Raw genomic sequence first — 19762 nt, forward strand, 5'->3', positions numbered from 1 at the left:
TTATAAATGAAATATTAATCCATCAATAAATAGTTCACAGTAAAAAGGGAACAACATAAAACACTCAATAAGTACGTCATTTAAAAATATATTAAGGAATTCATAAAGAAATTGTGGACTTTAAAAATGTATTTGAAAATGTCATTTAAAAAGAGAAATGGTTCTCCGTAGATAGACCATACACAATCCACTCAAAGCGATGATTCCGCACATGCGCACTGACGCATACAAGTGAAACTACTCCGGATCACTTCCACTGCTGCTGTTGTGCTCATTATTCACTTCTTCCTGGATTAAATTAACAGTAAGTGAACTTCAAGTTTACCAATAATTTCTGTTCGTCTTTATGTACTGTTTATACGCCGTGTCTTGTTATCAATTCAAATCAGTTAATAACCTAAAGATTTGTAACAGTTTAGTTTTGCTTTTTTGGATTTCTGTCTTAAATATATTTCGGACGGTGTGTGCAGAAAGTTTAACACGTGTACAATATTGTTATTCATAACCAAGACAACAACAAGACCACTCATTCTTTGAATGACCTTTGACCAGGATTTGTGCTTCTTTTAAATCGATTTCCAATGCGTTCATGTCACCGATACAGTTCCAAAGCAAAGGGTTTTATTTCTTTGACACGCACCTCAGAATGTCAGTCTCGAGGGTGAAATTAATACAAGGTTATGAACTGCATACTAGGAAATTAATTTTTTAGATATTTATTCTGATCTGTATTTACTGTATCATTTAAATCTGTTGAGAACATAATTGTGTTACTGCTGGGATTTATAGATAAAGTACAAGAGATTGCTCTTGTAAAAAATGTAAACAAACAAAAGTCGCCTCTGAAATAGGCTATCATTCACAGAAATTATGATTTTAACATCGTATTTTGAATCAAATTCAAGCTTCAATCTTATCCACATAGGGTTGGTGTGGCTTCAGGCTTTCATTCCAACCAAGCAGGAGTCACTCCTGAGTTCACCTGTTTAATCAGTTCATCTTGGTCTTCAATCAACTATCATGTGTGCCTCTAATTAAAGTCTGCAGCCACACTGGTCCTTTGCATCTAATATTAAAGACCCCTGCCATAGGTGGTCATTATACAAAATAAAATTAGTAATGGGTAACATCACTAGAATTTACAGTTCTTACTGTTGACAATTTAACTGTGCCTAAATTTTTAAAGAATTAAAAAAAAAAAAAAAGCTTCTAAACAGTCTACAGCAGTGGTCACCAACCCTGTTCCTGAAGATCTATCTCTTCCATAATTGTGCCCACCTGACCATCTAATCACTGCCTTAAGAGGTTGGAGCTAAGTCTTAAGTTAATGATTAGATGGTCAGGTGGGCACAATTATGGCTGGAGCTAAAGTCTTCAGGAAGGTTGATCTTCAGGAACAGGGTGACCACTGGTGTAAAGGCTTCAAAAACTACAAACATAATTGCTCCAAAACAGTTTGTATAATATTGTGTTCCTTCCCTGGAATTTACTATACCTCTCACTTTGTGGAATTAAACTTCTTACTGAAATGTTATGTATTTTTCTTTGCAGAAATAAAAGTCGGCACATTCTGAATGGTCAAGGATATTGCTCCAAAACAAGTCATACGATATTGTACACATCTCACTAACTTTTGCGAAAAGATATTTGCAACCAAAAAACCCCCAATAACTTCTAAATGATTACATGTATTGTTCCATAACAGATGGTAAAACATTATGCAATATATTGGATTATATTCTTTAGAATATAATGCACCTCTCACATTGGAGAGTTTAACTGTTGCAGAATTTTACTGAATATTTATTTATAATATATTTCAGCAGCTTTCAAAATATTCCAAAAATAAATTCCATAACAACTTGTACATTATTATGCAACTTCTCTATAATGTAATATACTCTTTACTAAGGGTTGGAGATATGACAGTTTTAGATAGTGAACAATTAAAATGTCTCCATGCTCTGGTTTTATAGAGAGATCGCACGCACTGTGATATGAAACACATTTTATGAGTTGCACTCAAAATGCACAGACATGGCCTCCCAAGTTGTTTTATGACCCAGACATTACACTATTCACTAGTCTAGCAATTCACTAGTTATTCACTAGTTATAGTCAAGTGTAGGTACTTCCTTTTTGTGGAGTTTGAGGAATTGGTGCCTAAAAATGTAAACTTTTAGACATTTACAGTATTTACACATCTGGCATGGTACACACAATGGTTGTTTGTAAAATATGCAAAGGCAAAATTTGCATACTATGGAAACTGGATGAACCTGTTTAACCATCTGGAAAGCACCTTACTCACCTAATGTATTCAGCATTTAAATACTCACTCACCTGTCAATCACATTTCCATGTATTGTAGTTTTAAATACTGAAGACATTAGAAGTCATATACATTTTTAAGAACATTTTTAAACACGTATCCATGCTTGATTGGTTTTATTTTAGAAATTATTGTTTATATTTTGTCATGAAGTGTACCTGCTGAAGTTATTTTGAATATACTTCGTCCTAAAGTGTCTCTGTTATTGTTTTTGTGTTAGGTTATGGAACTGTTGTAGAGCTGTAATTTCATTAATAGGAATTAGTTTGGTTGCTCTGTTCAGTAACTTGCAAATAGTCTTTTAAAACAGCACATAAAACAATTGTGATACTTTTGCAGATCCTGGTCCAGCCCGAAAAATTGTGATATGATATATGATATTTTTTGCTAGATTGCCTACCCCTACTCTTTACTCTGCCTAGTTTAACTGTTAGAGAATTTTAATCACTATTTATTTGGAAAAAATTTCAATAGTTCTTGAATGGTTAAACATATTGCTCTAACACAACTTTTTTAATATAATTCACTTTCCCTATAGAATAATTCTTCACCTTTTCTCAAATTTACTACACCTCTCACTGTGGCAAACTTAGTTGTTACTAAATTTGAATGAATTTTAAAAAACAAAAACAAAATTATGATAAATTTATGATAAACTTTTGGTCCAATTTTCACATTTTTAAGCAATTAGGTCTCACATGCAAGAAAAAAATGCTGGAAACTAGTCTATTTAGTCTAATTAGAAGTCCATTTAGAAGTATGTTTTTAACAGTCCAGCTAACGCCCTTGCTGTCTGCTCTCTCTGTCTGATAGCACTTACACTACAATAATATCACTGTCATGTGCCTGACCTTTATCACACCTCTCCATATTGTGCTTGCCTATCATGTGTAATGATAACTTTAATCCACTGTGACCTCTGAAGTCCAGTAAACTTTCCTCACTTCTGTTTTGCTCTCAACTCTTCCAGCCTCTTCATATTAAACACGTCTTTACATTGCTATCTCAATTCTGCTACTTTCTTTTAATCATTCAGTTTCAGATAAAATAGTTTGCTTCTGTGATAATTTATAAAAATGTTTTTGATAATGGCAGTTAGCTACTTGAACTTGAAGTTTGCTTTTTATGCTAATCTGAATACTCTTCATGTTTACTGGTAGTGTATCTGACATGTAAAGGACGTAATGGAGGCTAGGATGGATGGAAATGCAGATAAGAGCTTTATTAGAGTAGAGACAGGCAGACAAATCCAAAACGTGGGACAACAGCGTAGTTAAAAACAGGCAAGAGGTCAGGCGATCGACTAACGGGCATAAACAAGGCTAAACGGGAATCAAGAAACGAGGACAAGAATAGGATCAAAGTTATGAAATAAAACACGAGGCACAAAGGCTTGGCATGGTGAATACACTCAATATTTCTCACTGAACATAGACACACAAGGGGTTTAAATATCAAACGTAATCAAGGGTGAACACAAAACAGCTGAGACTAATGACGACACAAAGGAACAGCCAGTGACAATACAGGGGCAGAGACAGGACATAAAACATAACAAAACACACATGTCAGAAGTAAACAAAGTCAGTGTCACTGCAAACCCAGAAGCACGAGCTCAAAATTTCAGAGCGCACCGCATGCACCAATGCCAACGCTTTGCGTGAAGGGAAATCATGACAGTATCAGTGATATAGCTTTGGTATGTGAGTTTTAATGAGTGGTAATATTTTCAAAATATTTCTTTATGGCTAGTTAGTGTCAGCAAATGTAGGCTGGGGATACAGCCCAAACAGCATACTACATACTGAGCAATAATTTCAGACTAAACACACACTACAGCAGAGAAAATTAACTTCTCAGTGTCAGTTGTTTTTTTGCCTGAGTGATACTCACCTCAAAATCATTGCTAATATGTTATTATGAATATAAAAGCATTAAAGTATAATCAGACTTCAGGTAAACATTTTGCATTATATTTTTGTCTTTTTCAGGTTTACGTTAACACACATTGTTTACTCTATTGAGTTCCAGTAATGTCGAACACATGATGCCCGCCATGCGATTATCTTACGTCGTATGTTTGACATTACTGAATCTCATTATTGTAATATGCTGTGAAGCATGCAACACTACTGAGTATGACGTTGATGGAGTATGCTGTCTGATGTGCACTCCTGGTATGCTACCTTATTTTCATTAGATACTTATTGATTCTTTATTTTTTTAAATGGACACATTGTTTCTGACTGAGGTATAACTGCAAATACAATAAATGTACTGGTGTCATGTAGAGCATGTTTCTGTATCAGCATCACCAGTCACAGCCTTGTGATGTCATGTGTTTGTGCCTCCAGACATAAAAGCTAGTTTTATGTGTAGTTTTGTGTTTCATTAAATGAGAAAAGTGCAACTATTATTTAAATTTAATTCTTCAATAAAACTAATTGTAAGTGAACTTCAAAGTTGTCGATCACATCTTTTCACTGAAAGGCTAAAAACACACTACACATTCACATCTCAAATTGCTTTACAATTTATTTTAAATTCCCAGACATGAAAACTACTGGGTGTAATTTTGCGTTTCATTAAGTTATGCAAAGGCACATACTGAAACAGTGAACATTTAAACAGCTGCCGTTTAAAGATTTTGTAAATGTACTTAAATGTAGAGTTAAGATTTTGTCTCACTTTGCAGCTTCTTTCCCTTAAAAAGCACTTACCTGAGCAGCTTTTGCGGCAATATAGAAACTCTGGAGATGAGGGGGTTGTTTGCTATTGCTGAATCCTTGGCATGAGAAAAATTTGAGCTGATTGTGTACCTGACTGAATGCAACCACAGTTATAGTGTTGTGCAATGGTGAATGTCCCAAATTAGACATGATGTTATTTCTATTTACTTTGCAACTGTGAAATTTTTTTCAACAAGCCATAAATCTCCTTATATTCTAATCACTAACAAGAACAAATATTTTTTTCACCGACATTTTATCGTCTCACTTAACCCCAACCTGCGACATGATTGACTGGCAGGTAAAAAGCGCTGGACATCACTTGAGGCTTTTGTAAATTTGATTTTATTTTTCACCTTCAATTGGTTCACTTTGACCAAAAGTAGCTTCTGATAAAGAAACAACAACAACTAAAACGACAAAGTGTGAAAGCACCTTTCTCTTACAGCAGCGTTTCTCAAATCATTGTCATTCTTAAAAGTGTTTTTTTTTTTTTTTTTTTTAGGAAAAAGCTACACACGGATAATAATTACTAAGTGAGTTTGTTATGGTCAGCTGCAGCTGAACATTTAAGTTAGGATGATTAGGAGGAGTTGGAAGCACATGCTGATGACATATACCAATGATTGGTTCAAAGAAACATGCTAGGCTAATGTATATGAGACAAGCTTGAGAATAAAATGTTATTGTCCAGGTCACCGTGTGTTAAAGCACTGCGGCAAAAATTCAGGCACAGTGTGTAGATTGTGCACTGGATCAACCTACACTGATGTCCCGAATGGTCTGACAGCATGTCTCAGCTGCACTGTGTGTGATGAAGGTGAAGAAATGCTCATTCCTGTAACTTAACATTAGAGTACCTCTAATACTGTATAATACCTATAGAATGATCTAGAATATCTTTATGTAATGTATATTGTTTTCTTTCAACAGGTAATGGATTAAGGGTAAAGAATAAGTGTTCATACAATTCAGATGCACTCTGTGAGCCTTTGCCAGGACATTATTGTATACTAACTCATGGTGAGAGCTGCAGAAAAGCCAGAGAGCACTCCACCTGCCTTCCTGGACAATACATCTACCAGACAGGTTAACATTTTAACATTACCTGTAATATATCTGGTGATGTTTAATTCAAATTCCTCTGCGTTCAGTCAAATGTTTTTATTTAATTTGATCACCATATTAAGACTTTCTTTACAGGAACAGCTTTAAAGGATACTGTATGTAAAGACTGCTCTGAAGAGACATATTCAAATGGTTCTTTAATGAATTGTGAACCACATACAAAGTGAGTATAACATGATTTTCACCTCTTCTGTACTGTGAACTCTGTTTTTAAATGCAGTGAAAATTATTTCTCACTCCTTTACAGTTGTGAGTCTTTGGAGCAGATAACAGTCACATGGGGAACACCATCGAGTGATGCAGTGTGCACCCATAAACCATCTGGGCCTCATCTGGGCCTCATCATTGGGGTTTTGTTGTCACTGATATTGTTAATTGTTATCTTAAGTGTTTTATTATGTAAAAATACTAGAAAATTCAACATACTATAGAAATCATACAGTGGACATGCTGGACAGGGGGATTATAACTTATATAGAGTATAAGTAGTGTTAACATGAATTGAAATTAGAATTAAAACCAGGCAGTTGTTAAAATAATACACAGTGCTGTGGAAAGAAACAAGCTCTAACAGCATGAGTAAATTTATACGATTAAAATTAAATCTATGCTGTGATCCTAAGAGGGTCCATGGCAATTCCTTTACATTGGAAGTGGTCTCTGGCTGCAAAACGTTTGAAAACCTCTTTACATAATGGCTCCAAAGTGAATTCTTACTCTAATATTCTGTTTATATCTAATTATATTTTTAATGTGAAAGAAGAAAATTAATTTATAAATCTAGCCAACCCTAGTAGTTAAAGATTATTGCACATAATATTGTGAACATTGATTTAATTCCACTAGTTTGAGTCTTGCTTTCATGGCACATAATATATAAGTGAATGCCCCTGCCTTGACTGTGTAATTCCCTGAGCAATTTCTTGTTAATTCTATGTCTTGGCCTTTCAATGTAACACGCTTTTCTTCTTCCCTTGTTGAGGGAATCCATGTTGTTATCTTAACCATACCAGTATTTTAGTAGCTTAAGTGACTCGTTGAAAGCTGGATTGAGTCACCATTACTGTAGACTTAAGAAGCAAAGCATGCTGGTTGTGATACAATATTTTACAAGGCTAATTTAACAAGTTAATATGGCTTCAAATACACTGTGCTGGTTGCCAAGGACAAGACTTGATGTATATGTTTTTTCTGATGTCTCCTCTCCCCTCTCTCAGTGTGTTTCCCTGCTCACCACAAAGGGGAGCTGAGAGTAAGATTGGAAGCACGAAAGTGGTGCTTAGTGATTGAAATCTCGGTGCTTTCAGTGAGTGATTGCATTTGGGACAAACGACCAGATTTAATACTGCCAGTTATTTATCACTGCATAACTATCGCTTAAATTGTTCAGCCAAATCAAAGTGCTACATATACATGCATTAACTAACAAGCAGCAGTGCAGTCAGACCCTCATGCTTCCTCAGTGCAACTTCTTAACTTTCTCACCTGACTGGCTCTAAACAATTATTCTGTAACAAACATGTCAGATATTGGAAAATTCAAATTCACGAGATGCACTTAATGTGTTTAAAGGGTGCACTGTATGTGATTAAAGACATTAGAGCAGTGGTGTCAAACGTGGCTCTTGGCTGGTGTCATATCACAGCAAACCACGTCTGTGACTACATTTACATGGACAGCAGTAATCTAACTATTGACCTTAGTATTATCTTACTCAGAGTAAGGTCAATAATTAGATTACTGCTGTCCATGTAAACATAGTCATTGTTGTCCATGTAAACGCACTGTATGGTTCACGATTTGGATTTGTCTCTCACATAATAAAGCTCTTATCTGCATTTGCATCCGTCCTCAACTCCATTACATGACAGCCAGGACAGGCTCAATAAGGTTCTAAATTGGCCTACCGAATGAAATTATTTTTCATGTTTTCAATTTAAATCCCCTGGACTGTTACGGCCCAGTCTAGGTTAGGCAGCACAGAGTAACCAGCTCGGGATTCAATTGGATTGATCTTTAAATAATGGAATAACAACGCAAACAAGGTTGTGTGAAAAAGGTTGTGGTATATTGTAACAGACAATATATACATATAATTGTACAAATTAACCAACCAGGCGTATCTTCAGGGTGGGCCAAGGCCAAAATAATAAACAAAAGGATTCTATGATTATGTAGCTATCTTATCTAAAAGGAAAATAAAGAAAATACAAATATACTTCCCTAACTACCTAAGCAAAGAAACAGAGACAAAAGGAACCCCCTCCCAAAAGAAATGGCAGCCACACCCCTACTGCCTGTGAACCAAGTGAACATACATATACAAACGTAAAGAGAATATACATAAACAGATTTATGGATAACCAAACTCAAAGTCAAAACCAGGCAAAAGTCAAAATACCAAAACAGCAGTCAGAATACAGAATTTGATAGCCACAAGGGAAAGCAACATAGACCAAAGACTCTCCTAACACCAAATCACACATAACCACCTCCAACATCCCACACGTTCTCACTCCGTCTTCCTCTTTAAGTATGGCCACCAATCTGTGAGGTCATCCTGGAGGCGGAAGAAAGGCAGGCTAGGGCAGACTGGAAAGTCTGGGAGGGAGTTTGGACCTGCACACAAAATGTCACAGCACACAAACTTCCCGTTCCAAGATAGCAGGTTGTAACAGGACTGTAATTAAATTCCTTCAGCATTCTGAACTGAACCGTGTTTAATGCTGTGGGGAAAACATTTTCAGGACGCTGTAGTTGCTGGGATTCAAAGTTATGTACTTTGATCTCTGCTGCACAAATACAAACATATGAGAGATGACAGTTAAAACAACATTTCTCTCAATGTCACTTGAGAGAACACTGTGTTTATGTTTCAGCGTCTGGATCAAATTTTAGGGGATTTTTTTTACTTTCTCTTTTGGTTTTTAGTTTCTGTTTGGACTCTATTCTTTATCTTTATCATTCTTTATATTTTTTATCAAACAAAGCTGCAGGAAGAAAGGGTATGTGGTTAAATAGAAGCACCTGTACTGCTAACAGCACTGTCACAGCCATAAGTGTGGCAGTAGCCAATCGTGTGTGAGTGACCGGAATACAGTTTTTTGACCCAGTATATCGAATACCCAGCTGGTATTTGACCCAGAACAATGCTGGTTCATACACTCCTCTATACAAGTGGCTGTTATTCTGAATAGTATTTATTCTAAACAATAATTTTAAACACCCTAATGTTCAAGTCTTAATTTGGTCATTTTAAGTATCTAATGTTATTAATTTTTTAAAATAGTAGACTTCTGAGTTTCTCAGTGTCAGTAAGCTATTCCAAGGCTGTCTCACATTAGTGGGATTGTTAGTGGCTCAAAATGTTATGTATAGTGGTATTTAAATGAAGAAGTATGTAGAGTGTACACATGTGTCTCAGTTCTATGTTATTTTGTGTGGGCAGAGAAACAGATATAGGTTAAAGAGTAATAACTGAAACATAACAGGAACAAAGCAAAATGTTAAACAGAAGATCAGGCAGAGCAAATCTAGCCAAGCAATATGATGCCTACGTACAATGTAGATAAGTTAGTTCTTGTAATTATAATCTTTAGATTGCATTACTGTAAGTTATTCCTCTTCCTGTATCCGCATGCCTAGCCCTTTACTTTAACAACCCCAAGTGCACTCCGTGATTCTTTTACAAGAATTATAGTACTTAATCACAAAAGTCCCACCTTATGTCAATTACACTGACTTCCTATTACATCTCACAAAGACAGCTGAAAGGCAGCTCATAATGTCCCATTCAGCAGCTGTGCTCTTGACTACAAACCTGTTACAAATACAGGTTATAAATGGTGTCATTAGAGAAACCCACTATATCATAGTTTTATACATTTATTTCACAAATGAATATAAAAAAATATATATTTAGATGAAGACGCATGCTTTCTTACTTTTCACTACTCTCTCTCTCTCTCTCTCTCTCTCACACACACACACACACACACACACACACATTTCTGTCTAATAGAACCAGGCTACTGAAATAACCATAAAAATGCGTGTAATGAACTTCATATTGTTGAAACTTCTGATTTGTCATGAGGCAATGGTCATGCTTTATTTCACATGACTGCACTGGATTTGATTTTTTTTTTCAAAGCTGCTCCTTTGGCACTCCCGTCTCTTTAAACTTCTCTGAACGTCTCTGAATTATTTGGAATTTATTTCAGTATGTCACGGGTTATAAAAACGTTTTGATCGTATACTTATACTGTCAATTGCTGTGTTTGCTTCGGCGCAACTGGGGATTTCCACAGTAGGGAGGTACTTGTTTATTTTTATTAGAAGCAGAAACAGAAACTACACAGAACTATTTTAAGGCCCGTCTGCTGGATCGGGACATGTTTACTGCTCAACCAAGTAAGTAACAGATCTACACAGACGACACGGCGAGTAAAAACCTTTTTCTTTATGTGTGTGTGTGTGTGTGTGTGTGTGTGTGTAATAGTGATGTGTCGTTCATGAACAATTCGTTCAATTCGAACGGATCTTTAATATGGCTCGGGAACAACGGAGTTGTCTCAGAGAGTGATTCGTTCATTTTTGACCGCGCATGCGCGGAAACATTCCAGTAGTTTCTGTACCGGAAACAGAAATGATTAATTCACCTCTAGAGTCTTCGAGTTTGAGTTGTTCGTTCTTCCGGTGACCGCCGCATAGGCAATGCACCATATACTGGAAGCAGAAATGATTACTTCACCTCTCGAGTCTTCGGGTTCGAGTCGTTCGTTCATTACCTCACAGCCCCACTGCATTCAGCCTATGGGGCGGTCACGTGATGAACGAATGACTCGAACCCGAAGACTTGAGAGATGAACTAATCATTTCTGTTTAGCCTGACTGCATAGGCTGAAGACCAGCTAAGCTATTAATGAATCATTTCTGTTTCTCATAATTCGGCCTTGGTTACATTAGCCTATAGTTTATTTTTTATTCCAAATGTGATCATATTTTGCATAAGTACTAGATGTCTTGGGGAATGTAACATGTAACATTTAATTATATTCTGCTGAAATGCACGAAATGACTCGAGAAATGATCCGTTCATTTTGCTGAACAAGATTCAGAGGTTCGAACTTCATATCACTAGTGTGTAACTACGATTATATTTTTGGACAATGCCCCTGTGCGTGAATTACACATGAAAAAGTTGTGGTGGTATCAGCTGTTATAGCAAAATAATTCAGCATGGTAATGCCATTACACCACCCTGTCCTTGATTATTTCCCTATAATAGGGCCCTTGTTTTATTCCTTACATAATAATAATAATTACTATTACCAGTGCTGGATAAGTTACTCAAAAAAAGTAATCCACTACAGATTACTAATTACTACTTTAAAATTGTAATCTGATTACATTATTGATTACTCCATGTAAAAAGTAATCAGATTACTAATTACTTTACTTTCAAGTTACTTTCACAACCTATCAACCGTACAAAAATACACTACAAAGTGAAACTCATAGTTCTTTCAGTCATTTTAGCATGCGTCAGTGCATGATTAGAAAAAGTTGGATTTATTATAAAAGTTGCCTTGGGTTGTTGTCAGTGTTTTTAGGATTACCAGACCAATAAAATATCAAACTTTTCTAACTAGGCTAGTTTGGTGTTGCTAGCCAAGGGGAGGCACAACTAAGCTATGGGTTTCTGCTACAGTGCCATGAAAAGTACCTTTCCTTATGCTCTGCTCATATCATGTTCACGTAAACTGGAACTCATATAGATGTTTACGCACCTTGTTTTCCTACTCAGCATGAGAGGATGCTACTGTTTCAGTTTCAACACCTTTGCTGGTTTAATTTTTTTTTAATCAGCGTATATCCATTTTCCCTCACACTGACTGTGTGAGCTAGCGTTTGGCAGAATTGAGAGGTTGTCAGCCAGTAAGGCATGAGTGTTTCCATGTATTTAGTTACAGTTACATTTATATAGCATTTTTCTAGACACTCAAAGTGCTTTGCTTAGTTTGGGGGGGTTGATCTCCTCAACCACCACTAGTGTGTAGCGTCCACCTGGATGATTCAATAGCAGCCATAGTGCACCAGAACGCCCACCACACACCAGCTATTAATGGAGAGGAGAACAGAGTGATGTAGCCAATTCAGAGATGGGGATTATTAGGGGCCATTATAGAGAAGGGAATTTCACCAGGACATACCCCTACTCTTTTATGAGAAGTGTCCTGGGATTTTTTTTAATGACCACAGAGAGTCAGGACCTTGGTTTAATGTCTTATCCAAAAGACAGTACTGTTTTTACAGTATAGTGTCCCCATCACTATACTAGGGCATTAGGTCCCCCACAGACTACAAGGTAAGCACCTCCTGCTGGTCTCACTAATACCACTTCAAGCAGCAAGCTTAGTTTTCCCATGCAGGTCTCCCTTCCAGGTACTGGCCAGGCTCAACCCTGCTTAGCATCAGTGAGAAACCAAGCAAGGAGATATGGATCTGGCAAGATTTCCCTGTAAACCTAGTTCGACTGGTCTCATCTCCATTCACAAAAGATATAAAATTACAGCTTTTTACTGACTTGGTGACAAACTGCTCCAGGTGGAGAATTATTTGGGGCTAAAGAAAAATTCTTCGGGGAAAAACGTGATTCATTAAAAAATTTGTCTTAATATTGTTTTCTTAGCAATAAATTTGTAACACAAGTAACATAATTTTATTGACATCAGTAACTGTACTCAAATTACATAAATTACATAAATTACATTACATTAATGCATTATCAGAAAAAGTAATTCGAATGCAGTAACATGTTACTTTGTAGCATTATACCCAACTCTGACTATTACCAAGTGTAGCAAAGATACTTTTTAAAAAAAAATTAAGATCATGAAGAAGAAAGACTGCAGTGCCTGCTGTGGTCAAGCTTGTGGAACTAATTTTGGTGTTGGACCAGTTTAGCCATTTAGTTTTATTTTCAATATATGTCAATTAATTTTACTTCCACTTCTACCTACTTCTTTTACTTTGTTTCTTCTGTTTGAGAAATTCCCAGTACTATCCGTCTAGCTGGTGCGATTCCAGGATTTTTGAAATGGGGTGGAGGGTGGGTCTGCTAAATAAAAAACATCACTTATACATTAATTATTAATTTAACTTGTTTTATTCTCAACACAAACACCCGTGACACCCCTTTATACATGCCCCTGCCCTCAGGTAGCTTAAAGGATTTCAACACCACTTCCTCTGCTAGTCTGAACTGCATAACATGAGATGAAATGCAGTGGAAGATCCCACATATAGTATAGTATAGTGAATTAAGATACACTGGGACAATTATACTTGACTTGCCCATAGGAGCAGGTGGGGCAGAGCTGCAATCACCTACAATGGGCACGTGAGCATCAGAACTGGGCCATGGAGCAATGGAAGAAGGTGGCCCGGTCTGATGAAACGTTTTTTTTTACACTGTGTGGATAGCCAGGTGTGTGTGTGGCTTACCTGGGGAAGATATTGCACCATGATGCACTATGGGAAGAAGGCAAGCTGGCGGAGGAACAGTGATGCTCTGACATGTGCCACCTACCTAATGATTGTGGTAAACAGGTACACCTTTCATGTCAACAGTATTCCCTAATGGAATTGACCTCTTTCAGCAGAATAATGCTCCCTGCCACACTGCAGAAATTGTTAAAGAATGGTTTGAGGAACATGCCAAAGAGTTCAAGATGTTGACTTATCCTCCTTATCACTTATCTCAATTCGATCTGGGGGAATTTGTCAAATCCAAGCATCTGTGGCATGTGCTGGACAAACAAGTCTGATCAATGGAGGCACCACCTTGCAACTTACAACTTACAAGCATCTGCTGTTAACATCTTGGTGTCAGATACCACAGCACACCTTCAGAGGTTTTGTGGAGTCCATGCCTCGACGGGTCAGCGCTGTTTTGGTAGCAAAATGGGGACCCACACAAAATTAGTCAGGTGGTTTTTATGTTATGGCTCATCGGTGTATATCAATCACTGAATGAATGTTAATGTTCATAAACCCCTCATTCACAACTCCATACAATTTGAATTCTGTTGAAATAGTAATTACCTATTTTGAGTGACAAACATTAAAATATATATATATAATTTGACAGATATAAGCCAAATGTTCCATTTATTTGCTTGCCTATTTGGTGTTGCTACAATGTTGATGACCGTTTATACACTATTTGAATATGTTGATGAATTTTAAATAGAGTCCTGTCATTTTTGATTTGTGATTTACTGATGTCATACATTTAGCTGTCCAGTGATCTGCCTCAGAGAAAAGGAGCTGTGTATGATGTAGTTTTGTAGATTAATATCTGATGTAGTCCTGGATTTTTGTGAAGTTCTTCATAAAGCTGAATACTTATTACATGAGAGTGAACGCTTAAAGTCCAGCATGAGTTTATTAGTAGAGTGTTCACTAGTCAATCCACCCTGAAATTTCTTTAGTTACTTTTCTCATAAATAATAATCACACATCTTCCAGCCATTTTAAAATCTTTTGCTTTTTTTTCAGCTTCTGCTCACAAATGGAAACACACACCATGGATCCTGGATTTTAACTCAGCAATTCAAAATAATGAGCTGCATAAGAAGATCTACCTAATACTGGACATGATAAGTTATTACTTTTTGGCTTGGAATACCCAGAAGAGGACTGGGTTCAATGGGATATAAGTTTGCTGTATGTGCTAATAGATGAATTGAAGAAAAAACACTTGGACATATGAAGTGTGGAGAGGAAACATTTCTTAATTTTTTTCTATACGCCAAGAAAAGCTCACCAGCACTTTAAAGATGGTATTCAGCTTGAAAAATACGTATATTATTGCTGCTACTTTCCTCCTGAACACTGAACTGTGTTTTTGCGCTTGTGCCCGAGCTGAATATGAGATAAATGGAGAATGTTGTCCCATGTGTGCACCTGGTAAGCCAAATGTCTTTGAGATAATATACAGTTATGCTACAATTCATGCCAAATGTTTACATATACCTAAGTGAAAGACATTCAAACTCAATTTTTCATAACTCCACACATTTCAGGTTAACATATACTTCCTGTGTTCAGTCAATTAGGGTATCTACATTATTTCCATGAGAGGTCATTTCAAAATAATAGCTAAGAGACAGACTTTTATTTACTATAGCAGATTTTCACTGGGTCAAACATTTATATACACTTTCTTAGTATTTGCTGCCATTGCCTTTTAATAGATTGAATGTAAATCAAATGCATGGGGTAGCCTTTCACAAGAGGACAGATTAATGTTTACTGGACAACAGGAAATAATATATAGCCTCATGGGTATATTAGACAGTAAGTAAACAGCCGGTTCTCATAGTGATCCCAGACAGCAGTGATGAGTACCTACTGACAAAGTTCTGAGGAGGGAGAAACTGCAAACCAGCAACAAGGCACTGGCTGACAGAAAGGCTACTGTAGCACAAGTCACAGAAACTTTTAATGATGGTTATGGAAGGAAAGTGTCAATACACAGTGCATCACACTCTGCTGTGTATGGGTCTGCATAGTTACAAACTGGTAAGAGTGGTCATGCTAACCACTGTCCACTGTCAAAGTGCCTACAATGGGCACACATGCACTGGAACTGGGCCTTGGAGTAATTTGAGAAGGTCTGATGTGCCCCCTTTTTTCTCTACATCACATGGACGGCTGGGTACATGTGTGCCATTTAACTGAGGACGTGATAGCACCAGGATGCACTGTGGGAAGAAGCCAGGGAGAGATGGTGATTCTCTGGAAATGATCTGCTGGGAAACCCTGAGATCAAGCATTCATGTGGATGCTAATTGGGCACATGCCACCTAACTATAAATTGTGGTGGCCCATTTAGATCGTTTATGGTACTGGTATTCCCTGATGGCAATAGCCTCTTTCAACAGGATAATGCACCCTGCCACACTGCACACATTGTTTGGGAATATGACAAAGAGTTTTTATTCAATTTTTATACAGACCTTCATAGATTTCATAGATAACAAGCAAGTAATTTTCCAGCCTTCTCACCTTGACACAAGTATGTTGATTTTAATCTATTTAAACTAGCGAATGCTTTATTTACCATTAATTCATTGTATTGGGCTCTTAGTACTGCTAATTTTTGTTGGAGTTGGAGATATATATATATATATATATATATATATATATATATATATATATATATATATATATATATATATATATTTTATAATCAGTGTGTCTTCTCATGTTTTTATTTCTTTCTCTGTTTCTGTAATTTTCTCTCTAAATTGGTTGGACATTGAACTTGTATAACTTATTAACCGCCCTTTAATGAATACTTTACATGCCTCCCATCTGGTGAGAGCAGACGTTTGGGTGGTACTGAACTGAAAGTACAGATCCATTTGTTGATCAATAAATTTGTGTCAAGGTCTTAAACTCGCAGGTGAAATACTGTTAGTGATTAGGTCAAATTGAGAGAGATAATACGGTAGGTTTTAGACAATTGTACTATAGTCACGGCAATTTTTCTTTTCCACATCTTGTGATAAAACAGGAAGTCATTGTTACAACTAGGGATGCACTGACAGCGATACCAGTACTTGGGTGTCGGCCCGATACTGTGCTCATGTACTCGTACTCGTAAAACGACCCCGATACAACCGCACCGATACCGCTTTATGATAATGTGACATAGCCTAACCTCTCGCACAGTTGAGCAGCTAGTCGGAAGGGGAGCAATGTCAGCAATTTGGAGATATTTTAAGATAACGATGATGATAAAAGTAGCGCAGGCTGCAAACTATGCTCTGCTAAACTGTCAAGAGGAAGTGTAAAAAATAGCTCATTTAACACAAGCAATTTGATTAAACATCTAAAGAACAAACAACGCCGAGTGCAAAGAGTTTGCTAATGCTAGTGTAAAAGGGGTTAAGGAGAACTCGCGAAGGTCCAATCTCTAAACGGGTTCGAACAATGCAAGCATACACACGTAGAAATATAGCTTTTACTAACTTTATTGTCAGAGCTACATTTCCTTGTGGATCACTGACATTGAACTTTCATCGTGCTCTCCCCTTGCTCATGTCCCCCGACCCCAACATGAACTCAGTACGTCACTCGCACAAGCTGAACTATGAGATTCCCAACCGTCACCATATTACAGATACAGCATTACCAAAGCTGCGTGACTTGGTGAAAAAGCACATCAGGAACCTGTTGCAGGACATTTCGGCCTTCGGCTTCACCACTGATATTTGGACTAGCAGTGTCAGCCCAATGTCTCTTATAAGTTTAACAGCACAGTGGATTGATTAGGATTTTACTCCCCAGAGAGTCGTTTTACAAGCAACGCAGTTTAGGGGTTCGCACACTGGCCAAGCCATAGCAGGTGCGTTTGATGACATGCTTCAGACGTGGGGCATTCCGAAAAGTGGGAAGTACTCATATCAGTACTTGGTATCGGCAAGTACCCAAATGTAAGTACATTGTGGTATCAGTGCATCCCTAGTTACAAGATGTCTAAATATCATATTTTCTACTATTGATCTGTTTTAAATGATCAATTCCTGGTATGCCATTCAAAATATGCAAATACACTTATTTGCATAATAATCAGCATCTTAATTTACCTCCAGGATGTAGGTCATTTTAGTTTTAATCTGATGAGCAGTTGATTTAAAAACAATACAGAATTGTTGGTGTGTTAACATGCTTTGTTTGAAAAGGAAGAAAAGGTGTATGATGTCATGGAGGTATGAAACAAGGACATTAAAAAGAAAGCATTGAAAAGAAAGAAAGCAGAGAAAGCATTATTACTATAGTGCACAGTCAGTGAGCTTCGGGTTCCACTGAGGCACTGATCCAGCCAGGGGCGTTAGCTGGACTGTTAGTCATCCAGGGCTGAGCCCAGATTCTTCTCCATCAAAAAATGTTTTTAAAAAATGTACCTCTAAATAGACTGTTTCCATGATTTCTTTTCTTGCATGTGAGGGCTAGTTGCTTAAAAACTGAAAATTGGCTAAAGAAAAAAAAATCCCAGTATTCCCAGGCCAGGTTACGCCCCTGGGTCCAGCTGATTTGTTTTCTTTGGCTTTGTTTTTTTTTGTTTGTTTGTTTTTTACTGTAGACTGTGTGCCTTTGATGTTTGATTTGCACATAGCACTGACAGTGGTACTGAATGAATACACTTATCTATGGTTTCACTTTATACACTATGGTTTCACTATATGTGAGAAGATAATAACAGACATCTAAGCTTCCACTGCGTAGATGCACCCTCATTTTACAATATGTGTATTGTGAGTGTAATATGCGTATTGTGAGTTTAATTATACCTTCTAGCCCAGTAATGTCTGGTATTGCAATATTTAGTGTAATAGGTTATTGCAACATGTCAGTTCTTGCTGGTAGAGGGAAAATGAAACCAAATGATTCTGCAACCCACTGACAAATGTATATCTTCCTATACTTACTAGGGCTAGAACAGGGTTAGGATTTTAAAAAAATAAGCCATAATGATGTCCCACTTAAAACAGTAGGTGTCGGATGAGTTTCCATAATTCTGTATTTAGTCATAGTTCCTTAACAGTTTATAGTAGGATAGGGTTAGAGCTTAATCAAAACATTATTTTGAGAGTTCACCTTTAACATATTTTCCAGGAAGCCGTGTTTATAGGCATTGCACTGAATTTGTCAGCACGACTTGTGTACCGTGTATCGACTCTTTCACCACCGAGCCCAATGGTCTTCTAAATTGCTTTAGCTGTGCTGTGTGTGATACTGGTAAGTCTGTTCTTTGTAAATCTGCATTGTATAAACGATTCTGTGTGCACTGGATATATCAAATTATTGGGTACGGGTAAATATTTTCTATTCATTGACATTGATGTTTCTCATAGGGCAGGGCATACGAGTAAAGACAGCCTGCACACGGACTTCAGATACAATCTGTGAGCCCCTGGAGGGCTTTTACTGTACACATGATGACATGGGCAGCTGTACACAAGCTGTGGAACATACAAAATGCAGCCCTGGACAATTCATAAAGCAGAAAGGTAATATAGGTGTAATATATCTACTATGTATTATAACCATTCCCAGCTAAACACTAGAACTAATTACTCAGCTACAATTGCTGTGATTATTTACTGTGACTCAGCAGAAGTTATCTCTTTGCAGGAACAGCACATAAAGATGCCGAATGTGCTGGATGTAAAAATGGTACCTACTCTGATGGGTCACTTGAAATTTGCAAACAACATACAAAGTGAGTGTTCACTTAACTAAATCACTGAATAGATATTGAATGAAGGTTGTGATTAGTGGAGTGTTAAGTGTTCAGGACCACTTTATTGGTTCAAATATATATATATATATATATATATATATATATATATATATATATATATATATATATATATATATATATATACACACACACATATACATATATATATATATATATATATATATATATATATATATATATATATATATATATATATATATATATATATAAATAATGCACTATTTACAGATC

The 19762-nt window shown here is 36.7% G+C and overlaps 2 protein-coding genes across 2 annotated transcripts in view; both read left to right on the forward strand.

The window, feature by feature from the left end:
* Window positions 1-204: 204 nt before the first annotated feature.
* On the forward strand, window positions 205-8027 carry LOC108265274 (tumor necrosis factor receptor superfamily member 14). Its single transcript, XM_017467420.3, has 6 exons — window positions 205-304; window positions 4324-4509; window positions 5756-5881; window positions 5995-6150; window positions 6265-6352; window positions 6437-8027. Exons 2-6 carry the CDS (start codon window positions 4377-4379, stop codon window positions 6618-6620), a joined length of 687 nt encoding a protein of 228 aa, XP_017322909.1. The 5' UTR covers window positions 205-304; window positions 4324-4376; the 3' UTR covers window positions 6621-8027.
* A 2148-nt stretch (window positions 8028-10175) lies between these two features.
* Window positions 10176-19762, forward strand: part of LOC108265192 (uncharacterized) — a 30173-nt gene continuing 20586 nt past the window's right edge. The window contains exons 1-5 of the mRNA XM_047155787.2: window positions 10176-10602; window positions 14755-15165; window positions 18883-19005; window positions 19122-19277; window positions 19402-19489. Of these exons, the coding sequence (XP_047011743.1) occupies window positions 15036-15165; window positions 18883-19005; window positions 19122-19277; window positions 19402-19489 (497 nt within the window). The 5' untranslated portion in view covers window positions 10176-10602; window positions 14755-15035. The remainder of the gene's footprint in view (window positions 10603-14754; window positions 15166-18882; window positions 19006-19121; window positions 19278-19401; window positions 19490-19762) is intronic.

This window comes from Ictalurus punctatus, chromosome 5, assembly GCF_001660625.3.
Source record: "Ictalurus punctatus breed USDA103 chromosome 5, Coco_2.0, whole genome shotgun sequence".
NCBI classification, from domain to species: Eukaryota; Metazoa; Chordata; class Actinopteri; order Siluriformes; family Ictaluridae; genus Ictalurus; species Ictalurus punctatus.